Source organism: Erigeron canadensis, chromosome 7 (genome assembly GCF_010389155.1).
Source record: "Erigeron canadensis isolate Cc75 chromosome 7, C_canadensis_v1, whole genome shotgun sequence".
Classification (NCBI taxonomy): Eukaryota; Viridiplantae; Streptophyta; class Magnoliopsida; order Asterales; family Asteraceae; genus Erigeron; species Erigeron canadensis.
Genome location: NC_057767.1, coordinates 27,988,189 through 28,013,872, shown reverse-complemented (window position 1 = coordinate 28,013,872; position 25,684 = coordinate 27,988,189). Strand labels below are relative to the sequence as shown.

The 25,684-nt window shown below is 34.7% G+C and overlaps 3 protein-coding genes across 4 annotated transcripts; 2 read left to right on the top strand and 1 right to left on the bottom strand.

Annotated features, from left to right (window-relative positions):
* Positions 1 to 2,111: 2,111 nt before the first annotated feature.
* LOC122609217 (ATP-dependent DNA helicase PIF1-like) lies at positions 2,112 to 6,432 on the bottom strand. The gene is made up of 4 exons (XM_043782274.1): positions 6,146 to 6,432; positions 5,684 to 5,811; positions 3,985 to 5,561; positions 2,112 to 2,138 (listed from the first exon to the last, which is right to left on the bottom strand). The coding sequence occupies exons 1-4, from the start codon at positions 6,430 to 6,432 to the stop codon at positions 2,112 to 2,114; spliced, it is 2,019 nt and encodes a 672-aa protein (XP_043638209.1).
* An 8,342-nt stretch (positions 6,433 to 14,774) lies between these two features.
* On the top strand, positions 14,775 to 19,000 carry LOC122607583 (gamma-tubulin complex component 3-like). 2 transcript variants are annotated; one of them, XM_043780591.1, is made up of 4 exons: positions 14,775 to 17,021; positions 17,359 to 17,727; positions 17,828 to 17,887; positions 18,523 to 19,000. In XM_043780591.1, exons 1-2 carry the CDS (start codon positions 14,839 to 14,841, stop codon positions 17,624 to 17,626), a joined length of 2,451 nt encoding a protein of 816 aa, XP_043636526.1. In that variant the 5' UTR covers positions 14,775 to 14,838; the 3' UTR covers positions 17,627 to 17,727; positions 17,828 to 17,887; positions 18,523 to 19,000. The 2 variants fall into 2 exon arrangements, with proteins under 2 accessions (XP_043636526.1, XP_043636525.1); XM_043780590.1 differs by having other exon boundaries at positions 18,520 to 19,000.
* Positions 19,001 to 20,856: 1,856 nt separating this feature from the next.
* LOC122607584 (flavonol sulfotransferase-like) lies at positions 20,857 to 21,816 on the top strand. Its single transcript, XM_043780592.1, has one exon. It carries the CDS (start codon positions 20,857 to 20,859, stop codon positions 21,814 to 21,816), a length of 960 nt encoding a protein of 319 aa, XP_043636527.1.
* Positions 21,817 to 25,684: the final 3,868 nt, after the last annotated feature.

Below are 25,684 nucleotides of genomic sequence, written 5' to 3'. Positions count from 1 at the left end.
AATCAAATGGATAGTTAGTCAAATGCTTGATTAAATTAATTTATGCTAGAAGAGTAGTGTTATATATCTATTATTATTACTCGTATTATATTATGTGAAGCCAGATATAAGTAAATATCAATACCTTTATGGATTCGTATAAAAGTTTGGCTTTATTGGTAAGTAGTTATTACTGTACTTATTAGGGTGTTAGGCACTTCTTCACTAGAAAAGATAGGGGAGTGTCCATTTTATCATGGTCGTTTCTTTGTTGCGAATTGAACTTGACTTAACTTTAGTTTAGATATATAAAGTATAAACGGTAACTAGAAGCGAATGAAAGATGAATATTTCATATTACTCAAATTCAAATTGGTTACAAACCCTTATATATAGTCTTCCCTAGATATTTGTTGTTACTTTAACGTTCATCTTTTGATTAAAAACCTTAAATTTTAGTCTTCCATAAATAGTTCTTGTTACTGAAAAGTAAAAACCCATCAACGGAGAAGTTGTTAGAAAGTAATTCGTGGAAACTCCATTCTCTATTTGCTCGTCGCTTAGCAAAAATTGGACAAACCAAAATACTAAATAGGCTACCAAAAAGGCAGTGCCATCGGTTGACATAAAAAAAGTGTTCGTCGCTTTAAACCGATAAAGCTGTTGACTTAGGTCTTAGAATATACATCTTAGGATATTTTATTTTTTTTTAGCAACAAAAAAATGGAGCTTTTATTTAACTTTCTAGCAAAGTGCTAGACTATTACACACGGTAACCATCTCTTTTCTTAAAATTCAAAACAACTTAAAGTAAACAAGTACGTAGATACTTTTGTGAGTTGCATCCAACATACCTTGCATTATCTATGTGAATTCTGTTTCTATCTCATATGTGTGTTTCGTATGTAATGGATTTTCACGGAGATGAAATAAAGGATAAACAACCGTGTCCTAAAAGTTACATTTTTATCAAGTGGCTAAATTGAAGTGAAGTATATGTTAACCGAGTTTATAATTAAGTTGACGGAACTATATTTTTATACTCTAACCACGGTGCGTAAAACACTAAAACCCAAGTCAATCAAATTTTAGACATGAAAATGGACTCTCGCCAACTTTTTATTATATCATTATTCATTGTTGTTAAATTCTTATGAATCACAAGCCAACTTTTACGAGTTGAGTTGATTAAAAAAAAAAACGAGTTATCTCGCTAGGTTATTATTTTTTTTCCTCCAGAATCTTACGAGTCGTTGTGTGAAATTAAACCGAGTCAATGTGAGTCCCAAACTTATAATCTTACGAGTCGCTATGTAGTTTTGATTCTCTTAGTATGAATTTGGAGATAAACTGTAAGTTTATGACTTAAAAGTATCAAATATATAATATTTTGTTAAACTTATTAAGATAATGAACTTATATTTGGTTTATAGAGACGTCGCATATATAAAGGGTATGAAACAACTCAACTCGAATTAATAGAAAAATAAAGATTTTTTTTTGAGAGATATCTCACTGCGCCGCAGTGGGAGGGTGCATTCCCCACTGCGCCGCAGTGGAAACAAAGCTTCACCCGGACCGTAAATTCCCACTGCGCCGCAGTGGGAATCCTGTACAGCAACAACACCAAATTTTATTTTTGACACTCGATCAACTTACAATTTCCAACCCAAAACCAAACTTCATAATACAACATTTATAATTTCAAATAAGTTTTAGACTCGGAAATAAGCATAACAAAGTATCTGTTTGACCAAGCATTCATTTTACAACCAAATGTGTCATCTACCCGTTTTGCCAAATAACCAAAGTCAAACTATAAAATTAGAAATTTCGGCATGACCCATTCGTAAAATCATCATCCAAACCTGTTAAAGATTATGAATTTTACCAAAACACATTTAATCATGATCAATACATCACTACTACAAAACGACCCATTGAAAAATACCCAAAAACTCGGGTCCACGCTAGACATCATAATATTTTTTTTTCCAAAAAGACATAGCAAGGGTACAATGAGCCGATAATTCAAAGGGGGTTATTAAGGGTCCTAATACCAATACCATTATCCGCATTTAGCTAAAGCAAGCATATCCATTAAGCAACTTTAACTTCAGTTTTTAGATTACTTAACTTTCTTCTACATCCGGAACAACCTATAAAAAGGGTAAACAACTAAAAATTAAGCAAAGCTTAGTGAATAATCTTGCATACGTTTATACATACGAAGGAGGGCAATGCTCAAGGGATTGTTGCATATGGACTATGACACCGTCGTGTCATATCCATAATACTCACCCTTGGGCTAGGCATTACATGGATCCATATAAGCAAATGATTACCATCACAATCAAATATAACAATAACAAATGCTCCACATGAGCCTATGGCCACCAATTAGGCCTGTAATCAAACTCAACCATAAACATGGGACTTAACGCCAAATCAATTACCACCATGGACATACTCAACATGAATGGTAATTGACCCAAGGCATATATAAAAGTATGCAAGAAAACTCACCTCCTCCGCGACAACTAAAATCATAAATCAACAAGACCGCAAGTACACAATACGTATGCATCAACCTAGCAAGGATTCACAAATAAATAAAATGTCATCAATCACATACAATGTCGCTTAGCCACATTCAATAGTATCTTAGCACCAAACCCATCATTTACAATCTTATATTAATCTTGGGTTAGTTCACATAACATGTATCTCTTATATCATTTTCATATCGCCAAACTCACTTTCATACAAAAAGTACCATTTTCATATTTGACCAAGCTGCCTTCAAACAAGCGTAACTCAAGTTCTACTTACTCTTTTTACTTGATTCTAACGGCCAAATTTACAAGACACATATATCTACATTTTATCTTTAGTGACCAACATTTTAATTGTCTTTCAAAGATGACTTCTGGTCGTTTTAAAAACCAACACTGCTGCTGTTTTCATTAACAAAACAGTTTTGACCTTACTGACTTCAAATGACCATAACTTGAGTTCTACACCATATATTGACCTCATCCAGTGGCCACTTCTTCTTAACACATTTAGGTACATTTTATATTCAGTGACCAAGATATGAATTAACTTGCAAGGATGTGTTTTACCCGTTTTAATGACAGACATAGAATCAGTTTTGCTGGAAAATCAGCATTGCGCCTCTGAATTCAAAAATTCATATCTAGAGTTCTACTTCGTCTTTTTAACCCATTCCAGTGGCAAAATTTACTTAACACAATAACCTACATTTTCTTTTTAGGACTCGACAAGTGAAAATTCTATCATGGGGGTGTTTAACTCGTTTCAAACTCAGGAACAGAATCTGTCCAACTTTGTTCTTACTAACATTCAGCAAAATCTATCATGCAACCCAACTAAAAACCCCTAAATTGGTTAAATTAAAGAACCCTAACTTGTATTATATAAATTAACTCATTTTTATGAAAACCCCCAAATTTCACAATTCAATTTAATAGCAAAAACCCTAATTTTCTAAAGGAAATCAAGAATTAGGTTAAATGAAAATTCATTACCTTCAAGATTAGAAATTGGAATTTAGAATGAAATCACAATTGTCTTCTTCTTTCTTCTTCCTAATTTCAGCCCCATCACTCCACTTAACCCTCACATTTCAATTTCTTAGATGAAGGAAGATTATTATTATGATCAAGCTTTGAAAAATTTCTTGAATTACTTGGAGAATTAGAATTAAGGTAAAGATGGAATGAAGAAAAGATGAATAATGAAAAGGGTTGGTGGTGAAACTGTGATTCAACAAAAAAAAGAAGTGTCTGGCAACTTTTCTAGGTGCCACGACCCAAATGAGTTTTTGTGGGTATTTTACCCGCTATCCGCTAAAGTTCCAATTAAAACAATCCCATATTCAAAAATAAAATATTTAGAAACTATTTTAATGTCAAAACTATCCTTAAAGACAACATTTTTCATTGTGTTTGAAGCTGATCCATCTTCATTACAAATAAGTACTTTCAAACCATCCTTGCTCGTAACTCTTGAAACAGCCACATATAGCTGACCGTGTGTGAAAACAGGTCGTTGCAAAAACAATCCAACTTTGCCCAACGATTGTCCTTGACTTTTATTTATAGTCATGGCAAAGCAAGGCACCAAAGGAAATTGACGCCTCTGAAACTTATATGGTATTCGACGATCGGATGGGATGATACACATGTGAGGCAAATATGTCATCTTACCTGCGTTTGAGCCAGTAATAATCCTAGCTTCTATTACATGAGGTGCCATTCTGGTAATCTGGAGACGTGTACCATTGCATAGACCGTTAGCTTGGTCTATATTTCGAAGCAACATAACCGGCACACCTACTTTTAGGGTCAACTTGTGGTTCGGAACACCTGAAAGTTTAAAACCATTCAACACGGCGGACGAGTAAATAGATTGTTCGAACACATCATTAACCTCTTCTGGACATGGACTATCCGAACTGTAATATGTCATCTCCTCTCCCTGTATAAGAGATAACACATAATCATTAATCTTATCAACTTCCTCATTTGTTGGAACCAAGATTGCTTTCTCTTGAAAGTAGTTTGGTTCATCGATGTGTTCATTAATATCTGGATAGATACACTCAACCATGGACTTAATGTGATCTCTTTCAGATTTGATAAGGACCTCATCGGGTAATCTGATGTCCGCTTCGCCGTCATTGTCTTCTCTAATCGTACCTTCACCGATTCGAAGTATCCAATCCGCAAACTTTTTGACCTCATGCAGTGTTTGCTGGGGGCAGCCAAACTGTAAACGCATGTTTACTGTTAAGCGTAGAATCTTACAATGCTCCCATAAATAAGATGAATTTAATGATGCGTTTACAACTTCCTGTCGGGTGCCTTTTTGAATAACCGGAAGCACTTGACAAAAATCACCCCCAAAGACGATAACCTTACCACCGAATGGTTTATCCGCACAAGATGAAGAGGTCGTTGACATGATATCACACAAAGTTCTATCCAATGCTTCAAAACAATGCCTATGCATCATTGGTGCCTCGTCCCAGATAATGAGACGTGTTTTTATTAACAAACCTGAATGGCTATCGGGAGTTATAGAACAAAATGATTCCTCAGTTAGACTAATAGGGATCTTGAAACGTGAATGAGTTGTTCGACCCCCTTCAAGCAAAAGAGCAGCTATGCCACTGGATGCTACATTCAGAACGATATCTCCCTTTGCACGAATGGCTGAAGATAAGGTCTTATACACAAAGGTCTTTCCAGTCCCACCATAACCATATAAAAAAAATACCCCACCTTCATTCTTTTCAACAGCTGAAATGATTTCATTGTACACACCTAACTGTTCATTCTTCATTGTTGCATGTAAAGTATCATGCAATTCTTGCATTGTAGCCGGGTCATACTGAAGTTCTTGTTGGATCAACATATTGAAAGATTCATCGATAACGACGTAGTCAGGGTAAGGCATGTTTGGAATGCTTTTCAATGTTGATCCGTGAGAAAGCAACAGTTCCTCTATTTTGGCCAAAGCATGGTTTTTAATTGCATCTTCAGAAAGATTCAAATCTGTAAACGAAAAAAAGATGAGTAGTTAGATAAAGCTAAAACATATGACCCTTTTTAAAAGCATTAACAAATCGACATACAATTGTATATAATAATAGAATGAGTATTTACATACCTGGTACACCAGTTTCTTGACGTCGTTTGACGGCGTATGTAGTTTATGTCTTCTGACAAAAGTTTCCAAGTGTGTTCCCACACGTATTCAGGACGAGACAAACTATCTGAGGTAATAAGTGAAACATACAGCTTTCTACAAAATTCAGCATGTTAGAAATCCAAAAATAGTGATACATTGTAATTTAAGTTATGGACTTACTTGTTGTTAAGTCATGAGTTGATAATTTCTAAGGTTGAGGGGCTAATAGTGTTAATTAGCATAGTTAGATAGTTTGGACTATAAATAACCCTCAATTCCTTAGAAATTATAACTTGGAATATTAACAACACATTATTCATACAATTATATCTGAAAATCACACTCTTGATTCCAATTTCCTCTCAATACACACACAAACACCAAGAATACACACACTAACCAAACACCATTGTTGATGTGAATTCGGTTGATAAATCGTGTTGATTACACAGCACTTGCCCATTTATTTGCCTCGACTATGCATTCAATATACTCCTTGTCATCATCAAGTAATCCAAGAGCATAACATGCTTCCTTGCAAGTAGTGTACTCTTGGCCATTAACTGTTTTTATGTCCTCATAAGACATAGGACCCTTTACCTTGTTAAGCAAAATCCGAAGGTAGTAAAGGTCTCCGGTTTTAACAGGCACATAATGAAGTCTGCCAATAGCATATCCTTTCTGCCTAGGAGTCCATTTCTTTATGGATGCATTCCAAACAAATTTTGTAGGCATCTGAATATATGTTAGTTCTCGAGCTTCTGATTAATTTTTGTTACACTCAAACCATTCTAAGAATTGTGACTTTCCTATTGAAGGTTTAGAAAGAACCTCTTCAATAGGTTCTTCTCCGTCATACGTAATGGGTTGCCCGCCTTTAACATGAAAGGACAAATGTTCAATAGCTGGAGTTTGATAATGTATCTCAAAAGCAAAAATTCTCCAACATGCTTCACATGCAGATACATAACAACAGTCATAAAATTTTGCAATTTCATCTTTATTCTTGTTATGCTCTTCAGTGTCAGCATCAGTCTTTGGCCGGCATACAGCAGCAGTAATTCTATCGGGCCCTTTGTTGACGTACTTGAAAAGGTACTTAATTGATCCAAGTTGGTTGCACCATTCTAAGTTAATGTGTGATTGGTATCGTTTGAGAAGAGGACCGTTGTATCCAACGACATTCCTGGTAAAACAAAGGCCAAATATATAATTATTTGGGTAATCATCAAAAGAGTTTTTAGACTAATTTCATATCATGTATGCAAGTTAAGATCTGTGATGTGTATGTGATCATATAACAGACCTGTTATCAAGAAAAGTTTTGCCCTTTTTGACTTTACGTCCATCGTTACGCCTCATATATTTTGGGAATCCTTCATCATCGATGTATGTGGAGTCAGAATAATCCTTTGGGAAGTTCTTTATGCATTTACCCTTATGCATACATGAGCAGGAAGGGTTGTCTTCACCACACGGTCCGTGCATCATGAATTCGGACACCAGTTCATAAAGTATCGGATCATCATCTTGGTTTGGAAGTTCAGCTGAAATGAGGCGATCAATATCTTCGGGATTAGGAAGTTTCTCCTTAAGAAATATACACACGTGACAATGTGGTAGGCCACGTTTTTGGAATTCAACTGTATAAACAACTGTAAAATGCAATAAAATGTGGTCAGTAACATTTCAAGATGAAAAAGGATAAGCCATCAGTTTAATACAGTTTTGGATAACTTACTGGCATTGACAGCACCAAGAATGTTGTTATCTTTAAGATCAGTGATAAGCATATCGAGTTTCATTTTAAACATACGGGCTGTTATGTCAGGTCTGTCTTCTGGGTTTAAACCATGTTTTTCCAAGAATCGAAGAATCTCTGGCCATTTGAGGTTGCAAGTAATGGTAAGGAATAAATCAGGATAACCATACCATTTACAAAGGGTCATTGCATCCAGATAGTTTTGCATCATATATCTGGCACCACCGGTGAATGAAGATGGTATTATGAAACGTTGACCAGTTTTAGATGCAACAGAATTTCCAGCATCTCGGCTGTTTGTTAACTGGCTTTCTGGAGCAACTCTAAAAGTTTTTTGGTGTGTACGGACGTAAAAAAGACATTGAGACTTAACCATCGTATAAGTGTCTACCGCAAATTGTTGGAACAACCTCCTTGCCATAAGCAGTAAAGAAACCTCATTCGTCCTTTGTTGCATTTTGTAAGCAACAAACTCACGCATTGTAAAGTTACTTCTTTTAGGAGTGACACCATCGGTTACAGCTCTGTGCTTTATACCAAGCCTAAATCCATCTTCCCCATATGGAAACAAAAGAGGATATTGAAGGGCAAGGTAAGAAGGATGCAACTCGCTAATTCGTTTTAAACAACCAGACCGTGTTTCCAATACTATATCCCTTTTATCAGCATCTATGTCACCAATTATTATAGCAGCCACTTCGCTTGCTGTTGGAAGGTTATATCTGCGTCCATCCTTCGCTCTATGATTTGAAAGCCTTAACTTAATATCTTCATTCTCATTAAGATTCAAACGATCACGTACCATTCTGAATTTTTTTACTAACGGGTTTGTATCATCCAGTATAGACTTTATTTGATTTGCAATCCAAACGGGAGTTGGTTCAATGTCCCGGTTTGATGATGAGCTGCATAAAATAAAAGTGAATTAATGACCATGTTTGCAATACGATCGTTATTAATTAAAAACAATCATATGAAATTTTAAAAGTGTATAGGAGTAAAAAGGTACCTAAAAGCATTGCATCTTTGATTTAACTCGTTATAGGTATCATGGATGTACATTCGGCAGAACTTTGGAGCCTGACCTTCTTGTGGGAGCAAGCTACCTATTGTATGATAGTTTTGGCCATGTATTTTGTATATATAAGGACCACGTCCATGATTAACCTTATGATCAACCTTAGCACCCATTGATGTGAAGCTGTACATCATATTGTATTGTCTAATATGCTTAGTAAAATGAGCTGCAGCTTCATGTGTACCACGATATAGGTCAAGCAACATGTCAGGCGGATCATTGAGCCTAGGAAGTTCAACCTTACCACTAGAACAACATAATGAGAACGCCTTCTTTTGTAAATTTCGGTTACCAGTAATTGCTTCATCACGCCACAATAAAGCCTGGCATGCATGACAACAGTATACCGGATCACCCATTTCCAAGTATTCTAGACAAAATGAAATGAGTTAATTAAAAAAAACATCAAAGATGTGGAGCTGTAAATAATGTAGTGTATTAAAATTGTTACCTGGTGATAGGCCCTTATGTCGGTTTACATAAGTAGCATTACCATCATCCACAGCGTTTGACAAGTCAAATCGTGGGATATTGTCTAACCTGACATTTAATCTTTTTCTTTTTGTACAATTGATTTGATAAACATGAATAGTAGATAGTGCATATAAATAACATATAGTAATGAGATTCTTAAAATATGTGTCAATTATATGTAATATAGTAGGACATATATTTTACCTTCAACTGTCCGATTTCTAAATAAGATGTAATATAGTAGAAGGACATATATTTTGTTAGCAGAAATCGATAAATAAGATGCTAAAACATAAGTATGGTTTCTAAATCAAATATCAGTACCTCAGAATGAGATATCGATTTGCATCAAGTTATGTTGGCTATTATGCATCATGATCGGTGTCTGTGGTTGAATGTTGGGGTCTACATTTTCCTGGTTTACTCTCTTATGATTAATGATTAACCTTCTTTCTCTCCTAGCTTGACGACATATATTAGGATCCATTTGAATTGTTGTTCCTAAATATGTTAATTTAGATCAACATTCAGAAGTATAAACCAAAAAAATAAGCAATATATATAAGTAATATCGTTGTACAGCTACAATAGTGTATACATAGTCAGAATTGTTACCAGTTATAGACGACTGTGAATGTCGATGGTTATTCGTGAATGATCCATGGAACATGGTTTGCAGCTGCCTCGAACCATTTTCCTTGTTTAGTCTCTTATGATTTATAATTGATCTTCTTCGTCTTCTTGCTTCTCGGCATACATTAGGATCCACTGGTTTTCAGAGTAGAGAAAGGGAACCAAACATGAACTAAGAATGATAAAGGAGATAAATAACCAAAACTTTATATCTTTAGGTTGGTTAAAAGTACATTTGAATTTGAAAATTTAAACGTTTGAAAATCTTATGTTGGGTAAAAAGGGGGGGGGGGTGTTTGGCATTCAAGGGGGGAAGGATTCACCTTTAAACAACCATTCTAGATTGATGTTGATATATAGGCATATTCTGACTTGGTAAGTAGTCCATGACCTATTTAAGAAAGAAAGTTATAAAATTTATTGTATCTGCAGTCTTTCTGCATATAGATAAGTTGCTCTCTTAACTTTGTTGGTATTTGCAGCCTCTTTGCAATCACATCCATCTCATTATTATATAAAATCCAACACAATTATTCATAAAAACTAACCACAGCATTTATTCATTTGAAATAAAGGACTCGAGCACAAAACTATATGCTTGAGTAAAACATCCAACAAACATGCAAAGTGGAAAAACATCCAAGCAAACCAGTCTAAAGAAATAACCAAACAGAAAGTAAATTGTTCACAAAACAGCAAAATATAAAAATATGGAAGCTGTGGTGATCATGACTCTGTAGAAGCTATTAAAACTTCTCCAGTTTAGGGATCTTAATCTTCTGGACATCACGACGCCCCTTTGAAGATGAAGCAGTGAGAACCAGCTCTTCATCATCGTGCTGAACCGCTTGCTTCTGCTTTGAACCAGGACTGGATGCCGTACTTTTCAATGCTTCACCTGGGGAGGCATTTTCACCCGTACCGGACACAGCATCCTGTGTTTGCCACATACAAAGCAAGTTTGGGTTCAGATAAAGGTTTTGACATAATGAAAATACTTTCTTTTATGCTTTAATTCAATATATAAAACTTAAAATGGACCCAAAAAATAACCTTTGCAGAAGGACCAGCAGTAAGTGCGGGGAGTGGCTGCGGTGGAATAACATCAGCATCATTTTGGGAATCCTAAAACGGGTGGGTATAGATAGATGTGTTATTTTATATGGAACTGAGTCAAACTATTTCAGACACGTAATGAGGTGTGTATATTCGCTTAATACCTCACCCGTAGTTGCCCTGTTAAGAACAGCTTGTATAACACTATCCTCATCAGTGAACTTGTTAACCGTGTACACATAATACTTGTTGACGATGTTGTATGTCGACACCTTGATTTTCCAAGCAAATCTCTTACCAACCATAGTGTTAAATTCTGCTGGGAACAACTCAAAGTGATCACCCTACACCAAAAAAATGAATGGACATGGTTGCTGATGAGTTGCGATGAAGTATACGATGAATTTAAGGGTATGAATTTAATATGGATGAATCATTAAGCAATCTGGATATACATATATATAAGACACGTAAGTACAGGGTATGCAACTTGTTTTTTTTATGGGTATGCAATACGTGTTTTGAGCATTAAAGAATTTACGACTCAAAATTTTTCCATTAATTTGAAGGTTTGAAGGGTACTGCATACCCAACAATCGACATGCGTTCGCCACTAGATAGTGGTCCTCACAAAGGTAAGGCTTCATGAAAAGGTGTTATTTGCGGACACCCCTGACTCCCTGAGGTAGCCTCGTTCCCACAAGAACGGGACGGGGGTGTTAAGGTTATGTGGAGTGAGGACCACTATCAAAATATAACATCACCAATATACGATGAAGTATAAAATCCTAAACCTGTACATACATTATTAGCATTGCTGATGAGTTGCGATGCAGTTTTGTTGACATATCCAGTGACATCACGCTCAAACAAAACAAATGAGCTCGAACCAGTGGCATCCTGAACTCGTACCTGAAGCTTAATACTGGAATTGAATAGGTGAACATTATGTATATACAGAGGCAAAAAAGATTAGTAGTATAAGTTCAAACTACATAAAGTAAATAAAATTTGGAACCTGGTTTTACTTGGGATAAACATCAGTGATCACCCCGCATTCACCGCATTCAAACCTTGCAATACCCTCATCACTTGAATTCTCATCTACCAATTCATAAAGTCGTTCAACCTTTTTCGAGCACTTTGAGCACGCATGATAGTACCAGCCATTTTCTGCCTGAATCCTGATAACGGTAGCCACCACAATACAACCAGTAGCCTGCCCGATGTATACAAGAATGAACTTCAGAACTCTCAAGGTCATAATTTTCTTAAAAAACTAAGAGACTCCCAAATAAAACCGATCCCTAATTTTTACTATGCAAACTGTTAGACCTGGAATCTAATGGATCATTTGAAGACACTAAAGTAGACATATATAATAATGTGCATCCGCTCAAGGCTCTTGACACAACAGAAAGCATCTTAGTACCTCTTTGATGTCATCAAGCTCATCAATGCTCTTCACCTCAAAACGTTGCCAGTAGTCTCCTGGATTGGAGTAAACAGTGGTTGCAAACAATATCCTATGTTCTGCTGGTTCAGCATTGACAATGAGCGACCTAAGAATATACAAATGTCATGAGTACGCATACATATATAAGATGAACAATGAATATTATACATGTATGATGTAATCTTAAAACTATAGTGCAATTTATACATGTATTTCAACCGGTCATATAAATTATTAAAACCACAACATTAATTGTCGGTAAAATATTTTATACCTTTCCTTAAACTCTGTAAAGGCAGGTAAATCAGCATTAATCCACACTTTGCAGCCAAACATGGAATTTGATATTTGTGTCTCGTCTGTCAAGGGAAAGAATAATTAAGTACAAAAAAGACAGGTTTGAACAGAGTGGGGTGATCAGTCAGTCACTTACTTTCCCATTCACCGATCTTAGCAAACTGCAGGAGCATGAAGATACGGCCATCATCCCTATTTGGATCTGCCAAAAAGTTGTCCAAAGTTGTGGAATGCTCATCCCACAGAGCACAGTTCAACCTCATTCCACTGATAGAAAAAAAGAAACATATAAACTCCTAATTTGTGTTCTTATATATGATACATAATTGCATCCAGTTTTCAAAAAAACAAATACACATATAATAAACACCACACGTACCCCTCATTTTGTAACTGGAGATTTTTGACACGCCTTTCCTTGCCTTTCGTGGTCAGAACCTTGGTATCATCGCAATGAACAACCTCGCCAATGACATCTGAAATAGTTTACTAACATCAGCGTATTATCAATAAAAATAGCATAAGATGAGAGATTTGTTTGTACGTACCAAATGAATACACAGATTCAAAGTTCTTCGTCAGAATATCATCAAAAGATAACAGATGAATTGACTGATCCGGATAGACAATCTAACACTGGTGTTAGGGTAGAAATTGATCTTGCACGAATGCCTTGTGAGTAAAAACCTCCCCTTATTCTCCCCTACCCCAAAGTTTGAGATAACACGTATCCCTCCATCCTCTAGTAAGGAAGCAAACTTTGGAATCAGCTTATGTTTGACCGTAGCCTGGATCCTTGATCCCTGCATTGTTAATAAAAACAATTTTCATATAATAATTGAAACAACAAAAAATTTATAAAAACAATTTTTTTATTTTTGATATTAATATTACCTGCTCGTCAATCAACACCATGTCAATACTTGAGACCACCTGAGGATTATTGCTGAAAGTTTGTTTCCACAGCCTTATGATCTTCACTTTCAATTTCCATGGTTGGTCTTCACCATTGATTTCACTGACGAGTGACATGTTTTCAGCGGCCATAAGAGTTATTGCTTATCAAAAAGAAATATAGAAGTCGTAATGAGGATGATTTGCAAAAATCTCAGTATATATAGGAGTTTAACCCAAACTTATCAAAAAGTTAGTTACAATGAATTTAACTCAAAAAACAGATATATGACAGATTTTTTGTTTTAAATACAGATAATATAGATTTTTTTAAAGTACAGATAATGATAATAGTATAAATCTCAATATAAATATAAATCTTGAATATTTTCAAATCTGTAACTAATTATCTTATAAAAAAATTTAAATCTTGAATATCTGAACCTTGCGTGATATCATTGTTATGAATCCATGTTTTATAAAACTCCTAAATTTATAAATCAACAACATTGAAAAATCAACTAAATTTATATCATCGCACCTTAATATAACAGTTTTTTTGAATCCCAAATTTATATCATCCCAAAATTAAGGGTTTTTTTTTACCATCCGAATCAAATCATTAACATAAACCTATTTCATCCATAATATAGATAGATACAGATAGATTGACATACCTAATCGCATAAAACATGCAACTTTAATTCCGTTCGTCACTGATCGACATCCGAATCGATGTTTTCACTGAATGATCCGAATTTAATATTAGATAATTCATTAAAAAGTTTGTTTATTGTCATGTTTATAGAGATTCAAAATCTGGATCTAAAAGAAAATAATAGGAAAGAAGAAGCCGGTGATAAGAAATAAGAAAAAAATTAAAATTGAAAAGAAAAGAAATTTATGAAAGGTAAATAAAACTCAGTTTATGTGGGGTTTTTTGAAACATACGGGCCCGCTGCCACGTGGCAGTTGTTGAAGCGGACTTTTTTTGGGATCCTGTTTTATCAGGAAAAGGGATTTAATATTTATTGACTCTTATAATTCAAATAACGAGTCAAAAATCATGTTTTTAAGTTGAGTAAAAAGTTACTAGTAGATCGATATAATATTATTTTTTTACAAACAATATTCATTTCAAATAAAGAAATGATATTTTCACTTTGTAAAATCCTTTTAATTATCTTCGTATCATAGTTTTTTAATACAATGATCTTCCAATAATGATTTGATCATGGAAATTACTAACTCTTCCGACAAATCTCATATTTCAATTTGACATGATTATCATACAATTAAAAAATCGAATTTTAAATTGATTGTTTTTTATTAGGATGATTTTCCAAGAGGAAACAATACTATTGGTTTCATCACAATTTTAAATTTTTTTAGACGATAGAGTATTTATTTACCATCATCATCTTTGATTAAAAAAAAACCCCTCCAATTCTCATCGCACTTTACTCATTTCCTTCACCATTTCTTCATCAAATGGAAAACACCACCACCCAAATCAAAGATCTAATCAACCAACTAGTCCACCATCTTCAAACCAACCCAAATCCTGACCCTGACCCAAACCCTGACCCAAAAGATGTCAAATACGCTCTTCGAATCCTATCAAGCAAAATGAACCCACCAATCCTACCCAACGAAGCCACATTATCAAATTCCATCAAAACCCAGTTGGCTAAACAAGGTAAACTCTCTGATGCTTTAACTTTTATTGATCTTTATTCGAAATTCGTGTCGAAAACGGGCCCAGGTAGTGTTACCCACAAAAAATCTTTACTTTATTTGCTTAAAACTATCTCAGAAGATAAAAATAGTAACCCAAATGTAGCTACATTGGTTAATAATCATACTTTAAGTAGTTCGGATAACGGGCTAGTTGGAAACGGGCTAATTGGTAGTAAGTTTAGGAATGGTGGGGTTTTGGGTATATCGAGAGGGTGGGGCGATAATGCGAGTGAAATTGCGGTGAGAGAGTTTGAGAGGTTAAGGAAGGAAGAGGGTTCAGTTTTAGAAGAGGGTTTAGTTAACGACGTTTTGGATGTTTGTCGAGGGGTTGAGGGGAAGTATGTGAAGTTTGATGAAAATGTTGATGGGTTTGTTGTACTAGATTGTTTTAAGGTTGGTAAAAGTACTAGGATTATGGTTCGGAAGTTGTGTGAGTTAGGGTGGTTGTTTAGAAAGGTGAATGGGTATATTGGTGATGATAAGGTTGGGACGGTTAGGAAAGCGTTTTGTGGTGCGTTGGAAGACGAGATTGTTGAGTATCGGAAGTTGATGAGTGTGCTTAAGTTGGAAGCAATGAATCCGAAGGGGTGTCTTAGTTTGAGGAGATTGGTGATGTGGTTTGTTGAACCGACGGTTAGGATGAGGAGAATGGCGGTTCTTGTGGACAGTTGTGAGGATCTTAAAGGTGGAGCGATGGCTGGTGAGATTCATTTGCATGCTCAACATGGTGACCCGTTGCTTCATGAGTTTATGAAACGGTTACTTCAAAAAGTGTCATCGCCTCTTTTTGAAATGGTTAGGAGTTGGGTTTTGGAAGGGGAGTTACAAGATTTGTATTCAGAGTTTTTTGTTTCAGAAGAGTCGGTTAAAGTTGAGAGTTTATGGAGGGAGGGTTATCGAATTAACGAGCTTATGCTTCCGTCTTTTATATCTAAGTCTCTTGCTAATCGTATACTAAGAACTGGGAAGTCCATTAATTTTCTCAGAGTTTGTTGTGAGGATCGTAGTTGGGCTGATTTAGCAACGGAAGCCGCTGCCTTGGTTGGAGTTACTCCGAGAAGAGGGGGCCTTGGATATGGTGAGACTAATGAACTCGAGTCTTTAGTAGCTGAAGCAGCTAAGAGAATAGATAAACATTTGTTGCATGTTATTTTTAATCAATATAAGTTTAAAGAGCACTGTTTAGCTATTAAACGCTATATACTGTTAGGGCAAGGCGATTTTGTTCAATACTTAATGGATATTATCGAGCCAGAGCTTTCTGAGCCTGCTGAAACTATCAGCTTAATTCATTATAAGGGGTTATTGGAGAAGGCCATTCAGTCATCGAGTGCACAATACCATGATCATGACAATTTAGATAGATTGACGGTTAAGCTAATGCCACATAAGGCTGGAGACAGGGGGTGGGATGTGTTTTCTTTGTATTATGATGTGAGAGTTCCTCTAAACACTGCATTTACAGAATCCGTGATGAGTGATTACTTGAGAATCTTTAATTTTTTGTGGAAGATTAAAAGGGTAGAACATGCGGTTCGCGGTGCTTGGAAGGCCATGAAGCCGAATTCGACTACTTGTGATTTTATAAATAAGTTGCCAAAGGCTGTGAGGTCTCAGATAACTTCGACATTGAAAAATTGGCAAGTTCTATGGGCTGAAATGAACCATTTTCTTTCAAATCTGCAGTCATATATAATGCTTGAAGTTTTGGAGGTTACTTGGGATAAATTTTGTAATGAGATGGAAGCAGCTAAAGATCTCGATGATCTAATTGCTGCTCATGATAGATACCTTGCTACAATTGTTGAGAAATCGCTACTTGGAGAAAGATCTGAAGTTCTTTACAGGACTCTTTTGATGTTGTTTGATGTCATATTGCGGTTTTGCAGTGTTACTGATCGACTTTATGAAGGCATTTCTGAGTTTGAAAAAAGGTATTCATATTTTTTGTATTGTCCTAAGAGTGGCGTTAAAGATTGTTCTAATTGCTACCCACTTACATATGAATGGATTAGAAAGAAGAGTGTCAAATGGGTGGAATACTAAATGTGTATTTTAATGCATAAAAGTGTCGTCATTATGACACATCATTATCATAAGAAGTTTAAGTTTTCAGATAACAAAGGTTTCGGGTCAAGACCTGTTTTGACCATTACCAAAATTACTCTTTTTTAAAACCAATCCTGCTATGAGCTACAACCCAATCTGCTTGGCCCATACTTGATCATTATATATCATCATTTTTTAATAATTATTGTTTATAATGTGCAGGAATACTAAAAATCAGACTAAAGCAGTTAATAAGTCTAAGAGCAAAGGCTCAGAAGCAGATTCATGGCTTACTGAAGGAAGAAAAGCTGTAACACAACGTGCTGGTGAACTCTTTAGTAATATGGGACAAGATTTGGATGCGGTTTCCAAGGAATACTCATCTATTTTAAAGGGCTTCATTTGTCGATTGCCTATGCAGCAACACACTGACATGAAATTCCTTGTGTTTCGGCTAGACTTTTCTGAATTTTATAAATTGGCAGCCTAGTTCTGATGGTGAAGTACTGAAGTTAGCATTCAAGTTGAAGTAATCTAACTATTGTAGAATGTTTAGAATGGGGAACACACAGTGGCTTTTGAAATTCAGATGTATAATTTGTCTGAACTATAATTTCAATTGTATTCGCTATCTATGTTACTAAATTGTTTCTTTTGATGTTTATGTTATTCCTTTTTTCTTATTCTTCAGAATGCTATTGGCTCATGAGGTGATCGACCCTGCAACGATAATTCGAGATTCCAGCGGAAGGTATATCTTTTTTTTATTAAATGCTGTGTTAGAGTAATATCCCATACATATTTTTCGTTGTGGAATTCCATCAAACATGTTGCTCTGTTCTAGAGGCTGCAAATGGATTGGGTCATGGGTCAAAACGGGTAAGTTTTAGCTCAGTATCAAAACATGCAGTGTCAGGTTGACTCGGAAGTCAGAACACTTCTTTTACTTATCAAACTTGTGTGGCATACATGCTAAGAAAAACTTCATATTATGTTAATAAGAATCTATAGTTTATAAAAGAAATGATTTAATAGATTTTTGTGCAATTAAAACCAATTTTGGCCGACCCTCAAGTCTCGACCCATTTGATCCATTTGACTCATCTATTTTTAAAAAATTTCTCGCCTGTTATACTGTTAAACATAACCTTAATAAACAATGCTAATATTGTACCATGCTTATAAGTAAAAGTCATCACAATTGATACCTCTGATTATTCACCATGCTTTCACATCGGCTTCATTAGTCCAGCTATCACTTTTTGTTACTGAAGTTGTCTTTAAGGTTACATAAATAGCTATTCTATTGTCACATAACAAACATTTGAAGTTTTTATTACTTACGTGACCATTTGTATGTTTTGTCCATTCATCTGCTCTCAGCAGGAACTATTACTTCAGTTTCCTAAGCATGAGGTAGAAGGCATGGTTATATTGCTTCAAAAATGGAAAATTTTGATATGGGTAAAAGGTGTCATCTTTGCAAGTCCATCATTGAGAATCCCGTGGGAAGACCAGATTTCGTTAGCTGGGTGGTTGCAGCATCTGGTTTCTATGGTTCTTTTTGGATGTTTTTTATGAGGATTGCATGGCTTCCAAGTTCCTTTTCAGTAGAAGCTTATAGTAACAGAGATCTTAAAATATGATTGGTTGCTAGATTATAATTAGGGACATGAAATATTGGAACTTTGGCACTATCAACCATTTTGTGCCATACTGGATTTTCGACCCCTGATTAAATTTTGGATATTATGACATAATGCAATGGTTTGTTTTTGTCCTTTTTAACTGGCAATCACTAGAAACATGTATGAACTGCTTGTTGCTGCTTTAATCTTTATATAAGGGTACTATGATTTTTTCTTGACCTGGTTCTTTCTTGCTGGTAATAACTTAAGAGCATTGGATTTTCAAATTTTACTTCATCTTCACCTTTTTTGTCCATCGAAGTGTTTGAAAATGATATATGCTACATGCAGATGTGTTTTGACATTGTGACATGTAACACCAGGCACTAAAATCTACTGTTGAATGTTGTTGAGGAGTTCCTTCTATCACCATGACATCGAGAAGGCTTTTTTTTAGAGTAAAAGGGACAATTACCCTCATAGATATGGCAAAGGCTTTCAGAACCTATGCGTCTCCCCATTTTCTTCTTATATTATGATCAATGCTTATTGTGTAACCAATAGATGAAGAAAAGCTAAAACGAAGATGATGAAGGGAATGGACCATCAAGTTGAAAGATCAATATTGGCATCTTGAACATGAGGCTAAATACATGATTGATGATTGTGTACTCAATTTTTAGTTTGAGAAGTTATTTCTTCGTTCAGTTTGGTTATGAACCTTTCGCAATCAATTCCAAACTCGAATGAGCCAATTCAGGTTTTTTGTAGTTTTGGGTCAACCTTACCCGTTTTCACAGCACCAAACTTATTCTTTTGACCCAATAATGTTTTGACCCGTTAGCCGATCTGTCTGCCGGCAATTTTCAACCTTTACTCGCTTGAATATTAAAACAATATCATCTTGTTTGATTATGAAGTGCATAAATATTATACTACCTACCTACCTACTGCAGAAGCTAAGCATTCTATAAGCAAAGGCTCAGAAGCAGATTCATGACTTGATGAACCAGGAGAAAAGCTGTATTACAATTTGCTGCTGAATTTCTTAGTACCATGGACCAAGATTAGGATACTGTTTTGAAGAATAGTCATCTATTTTGAAGTGCTTAGTTTCTCAATTGCCTATGTAGCAACACACTGAATTGAGTTTCCACATGTTTCGTGTAAACTTTACAGAATTTTATAAATTGGCACCTTACTACTAATCTATTAGGAGTGTAAGTAGCATTCAAGTTAACTCACTCTAAACTATTCTAGGATTGCCGATATCGTGAGGACAGTGTGGCCACCAGAATCCGAGAGGTATAATTTGTGGCAGCATTCCTTTAAGATTTCTGATCTGTACTAGAGGTGGCAAATTGGATAATGGGTCAATTCGTGATACTGGCAAACCGGGCAATGATGGGTTGACCAGGATCACTTCTTTTCTTTCCAAACTTGTCAAATTCTATAGCGTTTATTTATTATCTAAAATAACATGTACTTTTCTATTTATTTCCTTTCAAGCCAATGAATTATGTTTGCCCAACTAGGTCGCTTTTGAATCTTAAACAAAAATGTTTTTCTGGCCAATGACAATCATTTGTTCGTTATTATATCTTTTTTATTTATTTATCATATATCCAACCGAAATCATAGGATGTTTTCTTATGATGAAAAGTTCCTAAGCATAATCCCAAAGAAAACCAAATAGATCCTCACCCAATACAGCAGCCACGCCGAAAGTAAAGAACTTTGTAAATCTGAATGATTACATTATTGAACAAAAATAATCAAATACATAATTAGTGGACTATTAACAGTAATCCATGTTTTTTTAATTGTCTTTAATAAATTATTAAGGAATTCCAAAACATTGTTTTAGATAGCAGATTGTGTAATCTTTATTAGATTGGGTTGGTAGTGTAAAAAATATTTTAAAATGCCCTTCAAACTATTCATGGACAATTGCGGGTCCTGAAGGTTACATATTGATTTACAGTTAAATGTATCTGAACTGTGAACTCATCTATAAAACACGAGGGTTAGCAAATTCACTAATCCACATTATAACTCAGAAAACATCCTAACCAACTGTTTTGTTTATGTCATGGATGATCTCTTCGAAACACTCCCACGACACACTTGTAGCTGGATAAAAGCTCTAAGTATTCCAACAAAAGGAAAAGGTGCTTACTACAAGTATGAAGGCTTTTGGAACTTCCGCATATTACTTGAAGGAGCTATTTTGGCTCAACGAACCTTCAAGGCTCAACCAAGTGACGTATTCTTGTGCAGCAGTCCAAAAGCTGGCACAACTTGGCTAAAGGCCTTGGCTTTTGCCATTGTAACCCGAAAACAGTTTGATGCAGCGTCCAGCCCGTTGCTTACCACATTCCCTCATGATTGTGTTCACTACCTCGAGTCAGGCCTTGAACAGATCAATGAAAACCACAAGAATTCAGACTTCCCACTTGTGGCTACACACCTTCCTTATGCTTCCTTGCCGAAATCAGTCGTGGATTCAGATTGCAAGATTGTTTATATATACAGAAACATAAAAGATGTCCTGGTTTCTCACTACTGTTACATGATAGAAGTAGCAAAGTTACAAGTTGAAGATGTGCCATTTGAAGTGGTGTTTGACGAGTTTTGTCAAGGCATCTCATGGTATGGGCCATATTGGGATCATATTTTGGGATACTGGAAAGCGAGCCAAGAAAGGCCTGGAAGAATTCTTTTCTTGAAATATGAAGATATGAAAATGGACACTACAAGCAATGTGAAAAGACTTGCGGAGTTCATTGGGTATCCCTTTTCGATAGAAGAAGAGAAAACTGGTATGGTTGAAAGTATTATAAAGTTATGTAGCTTTGACAATCTGAGCAACCTAGAGGTGAATAAAAATGGAAATTATCGTCCTGAAAAAATTGGTGCTGTAGCAAACCGGCACCTTTTCAGGAAGGGCAAGGATGGTGATTGGAAGAACTACTTCACTGATGAGATGGAAAAAAAGATGAACAAGCTCGTTGATGAGAAACTGATTGGCATTGATTTGGTCCTAAAGTGAGAGTCTCGAATGCGTATTGTATCTGTTATTTAAATTGCTTTATTTTGGTTTATGAAATAAGAGGTTTTGAATACTTTAGTTCGTGTTGAGATTTTATTTCCACATATAATTATTTACTAGATTTTAGTCCCGTGGGGAGGATATGGTAATGATAATAATACGTTGTGAATAGTTTTACGTGTTCGGTAATGACTCTTGTCCCCCATGCCGCTTGACCTGTTATTCCCGGATATATATTGTTCTTTAACCCCGTTTGACGGAGTTACTGTGCTTCTGATTGTGCAGCATCTGTATAAGTAAAAGGGATAATGGCATATGAATATAACCACCTATAACAAAATGGTTATGTAATGTAGTAACCTACTCAGGTAGTTATGTAATGTATGCACCTATGTTTTTTTGGCTATACTGTGTAAGAACCTTTTTACATGGGTCAAATAATGTAAGGATATGTACTTTTTTTTTTTGCTATAGTATGTAAGGTCCGTACATATTTAACATAGTATAGCAAAAAAAACATAGGTGCATACATTACATAGCCACCCGAGTAGATCACTACATTACATAACCATTTTGTCATAGGTGGTTACATTCGTATGCCATTATCTCTAAGTAAAAAGGGTCACCCGTCTCTAATGTTGCACCATGCTTACACATTGGCTTCATTTGTTTAGCTATTCCTTTTGTCATCTTGTTTTTTTGTCACTAAATTTGCGCCTCCAAGGTTACATATATATTTCTTCAACTTTTTATGACTAACATGTGAAGTTTTGATTACTTTCCTAACCATTTCCATGTTCTGTCCATTCTTCATCTGTTCTCTACAACTACAGATTTTACAAAGAATTCAAATATTGGTATTTTTACAAACAAGCAGAGGTGGCTAAACAGTACTATAGAACATCTGTTCCCTTTCATTTATAGGGTATCCCACCAACCCTCACATCCAAAATCTTATGTGGTTCATGCTTCCAATAGAAATTTTTAGTTATAAGAAAACAAAGACCCTACGGTTTATGGCAAAAGAAACCACTGCAAAAGCATTAAAACAAGAAACTCGGACCGTCCATCAACTTTGATGTTTCCTACAAGCACTGAAATTCAAAACACTGGTGGTAATTCTAACCGTGATACAAGAGTGGATGAGTGACAAGTTTCTATTTGGGAGACCATTCCATATAAGGGTAATGAAGAGACCTCCATTTGTTTTAACCATAAAAGAATAGTGGGTGAGTCGCAAGAGTTTGCAACAAAGGCTATGTCAAACACAAATGACATACGTGATGTTCTAAGTGGTTCTAGTTAAGCAATCGGAGATGGACATCATACAAGTGGATCATATTAAATTTCAAATTAAAATAAAAACAGTGGCGCATAAGCCTCATTGCATTAATTCAAACAATCATCTTTACGATTTTTTGGTTGATCAAAAACACCTCAACATGAAGTGTGTAGTTTTGCTGAACAACTTTTCCTTCCGCCTATACTAGGAGAGAAAAAATACCCCTACATGACACCTTGGTGAAAAAATATCAAGGTATCCTCTAGGTGTATTTTTATTCTCTTAGTAGTAGAGGCTAGATGAAATGTTGTTCGGCTAAAATATCTGTTTCACGTTCAGGTGTTTGTAGATCAACACGATAATCATAAGAATAAGAATGATCGTTTGTATGCAATGCGGCTTTTGCACAAATATCGTCATTGTAACTCAGAATTCAATATGATCTACTTACATGATATCTACTTTTCCGTTGCTTAACTAGAACCACTTAGGATAGCACATATGTCTTCTGTGTTTGGCATTACCTTTGTTGCAAACTATTGCAACTCACCCACTATTCTTCTTATGGTTATTGTCACCAGAGGTCTTTTATAGGATTGAGATCCTTTAAAGTTGAAAGCAACTTTACTAGTAAAATTAAAAATCTTAAGCATTAGATTAAAATCAAAGATCAAGATTTAAAAATTTTAAATCTTGATCTTTGATTTTAATCCAAAGATCATAATCCACTCAACTTTACTAGTAAAGTTTTTTCAACTTTATAGGATCATCATCCCTCTTCATAATCCTTATACAGAATGGTCTCTTTAATAGAAACTAGTTACTCATCCACTATTATATCACGATTAGATTTACACCTGTTATGAATTTCATTTTTTGTAGGTTATGTCGTGCTTTATGGACGATCTAAGATTCTTGATTTAATGCTTTTGGAGCAGTTTGTGTTGCTCATGAGTCACGGGTTCTTGTTTGTTTGTTTTTTTATAACTAAAATTCCTATTGAAAGCATGAAGCGCATAAAATTCCGGATGTCAAGGGTTAGGACTTAGGAGACCCTATAAATAAACTATATTAGTGAAACTGGGTAATTTTGATTAAAAGCAATTTCATTACAGATTTGAAAGAAAGAAATTACATGGAATATATAATCTTAAACATTGAGTGTAATTAGATATGTAACAAACCAATCTTGAAAAATATATATAATATGAACTAGAATTTCTTTCACTGGACTTATCATATTTTTACCTAAATGTTACAATATATAAATGCAAGACATCAAATACAAATTGAATAATTTCATCTAAATCTAGGTATTAGATTTCAAAGCAATTATTACATATAAGATTTAATTGCCTATTATATTATTATTGAAATACAACAGCACAAAGTTACCGGATAGTAATCATATAAATTTGAGATAAGTATATGTGGATTTACCTAATTATGGATGAATATATGTTTATAGTATGAAAAACTAAAGTTGTATTTATTGTATTTAATGAACTTATAAATCTTGTGCGTTGTATATATCCAACGAATCAAAATCTTACAAATACTTACTTAGTTATATTCACAAATACTTATCCCTATAAATTTATAAAAAATGATAGAATGGAAGTAAATATAAGAGTAAGAATGCCTAAAACTTCATACACTACAACAAATTAATCATTTCTACACACTTTATTCTATACACTTTTGAAAAGTGTGTAAAATTTTGTTAAATACTTCGCACTTAAAAATGTGAACAAAATAGTCTACATCAAAAAGTGCGAAAAAAGCTATAAACTTCACACTTAAAAGTGTGAAGTAAAATGTTCACACTAATAAGTGTGTACAAATTTTATACTTTACACATAAGTGTGGAGATCATTTCTTCGCGAGTGATTTCTACGCACTTGCATAGAGATAACCCGTGAAGAAATGATTTTTCAGTGCATAGAAATCACCCACGAAGAAAATGATTTATACATTTTAAAGCGCGTACAAATATAATATTGTACACACTTATTAGTGTGTAAACATTTTTCTTCACACTTTTAATTGTGAAACTTGTAGCTTTTTCATACTTTTTATTGTACACTATTGGTATACATTTATATATGCGAACAATTTAACAAAATTTTATGCATTTTTAAGGAGTGCGTAGAAAAAGTGCATACAAACAACAAATTTGTTGTAGTGATATGACCTAAATGAAAAATACATAAACAAAAAACTTCATATTCAAAAAATTAAATAAAAAAATTAAATTAAAGGATTAAAAAAGAAAGTTATTTCAATTAAAAAAAAAAAGACATCGTGGTCGATAACTTGATGGGTAGATCAAGTCTAACAAAATCAATGCAATCACAAAGGAGGCTGGGATGGAGTAGGTCAAATGGAGATTAAAGAAAAAAAATATGACTACAAATGCAATAATTAAATATTTTATTAATATGTAACTTGAAGCTAAAAGAATAAGTCTTTAAAATGTAACTTGCAAATAAAAAAACAAGTTTGTAAGGATATTGATACGTACCTAGACTAGCAACAACAACAACTTGTTGCTTCATATGTGTATCTACTACTATGTATATTTAT

Excerpts from the sequence above, each read along its gene's own strand:
- LOC122607584 (XM_043780592.1), top strand. The coding sequence starts at position 20,857 with ATGGATGATCTCTTCGAAACACTCCCACGACACACTTGTAGCTGGATA.
- LOC122609217 (XM_043782274.1), bottom strand. The coding sequence starts at position 6,432 with ATGCCTACAAAATTTGTTTGGAATGCATCCATAAAGAAATGGACTCCT. Across the intron at positions 5,562-5,683 it reads AACGACGTCAAGAAACTGGT|ATTTGAATCTTTCTGAAGAT; the intron begins GTACCAGGTATG and ends TTTCGTTTACAG. Across the intron at positions 2,139-3,984 it reads CGAGCAAGGATGGTTTGAAA|GTTGTTCCGGATGTAGAAGA; the intron begins GTACTTATTTGT and ends CCCTTTTTATAG.
- LOC122607583 (XM_043780591.1), top strand. The coding sequence starts at position 14,839 with ATGGAAAACACCACCACCCAAATCAAAGATCTAATCAACCAACTAGTC. Across the intron at positions 17,022-17,358 it reads ATTTCTGAGTTTGAAAAAAG|GAATACTAAAAATCAGACTA; the intron begins GTATTCATATTT and ends TATAATGTGCAG.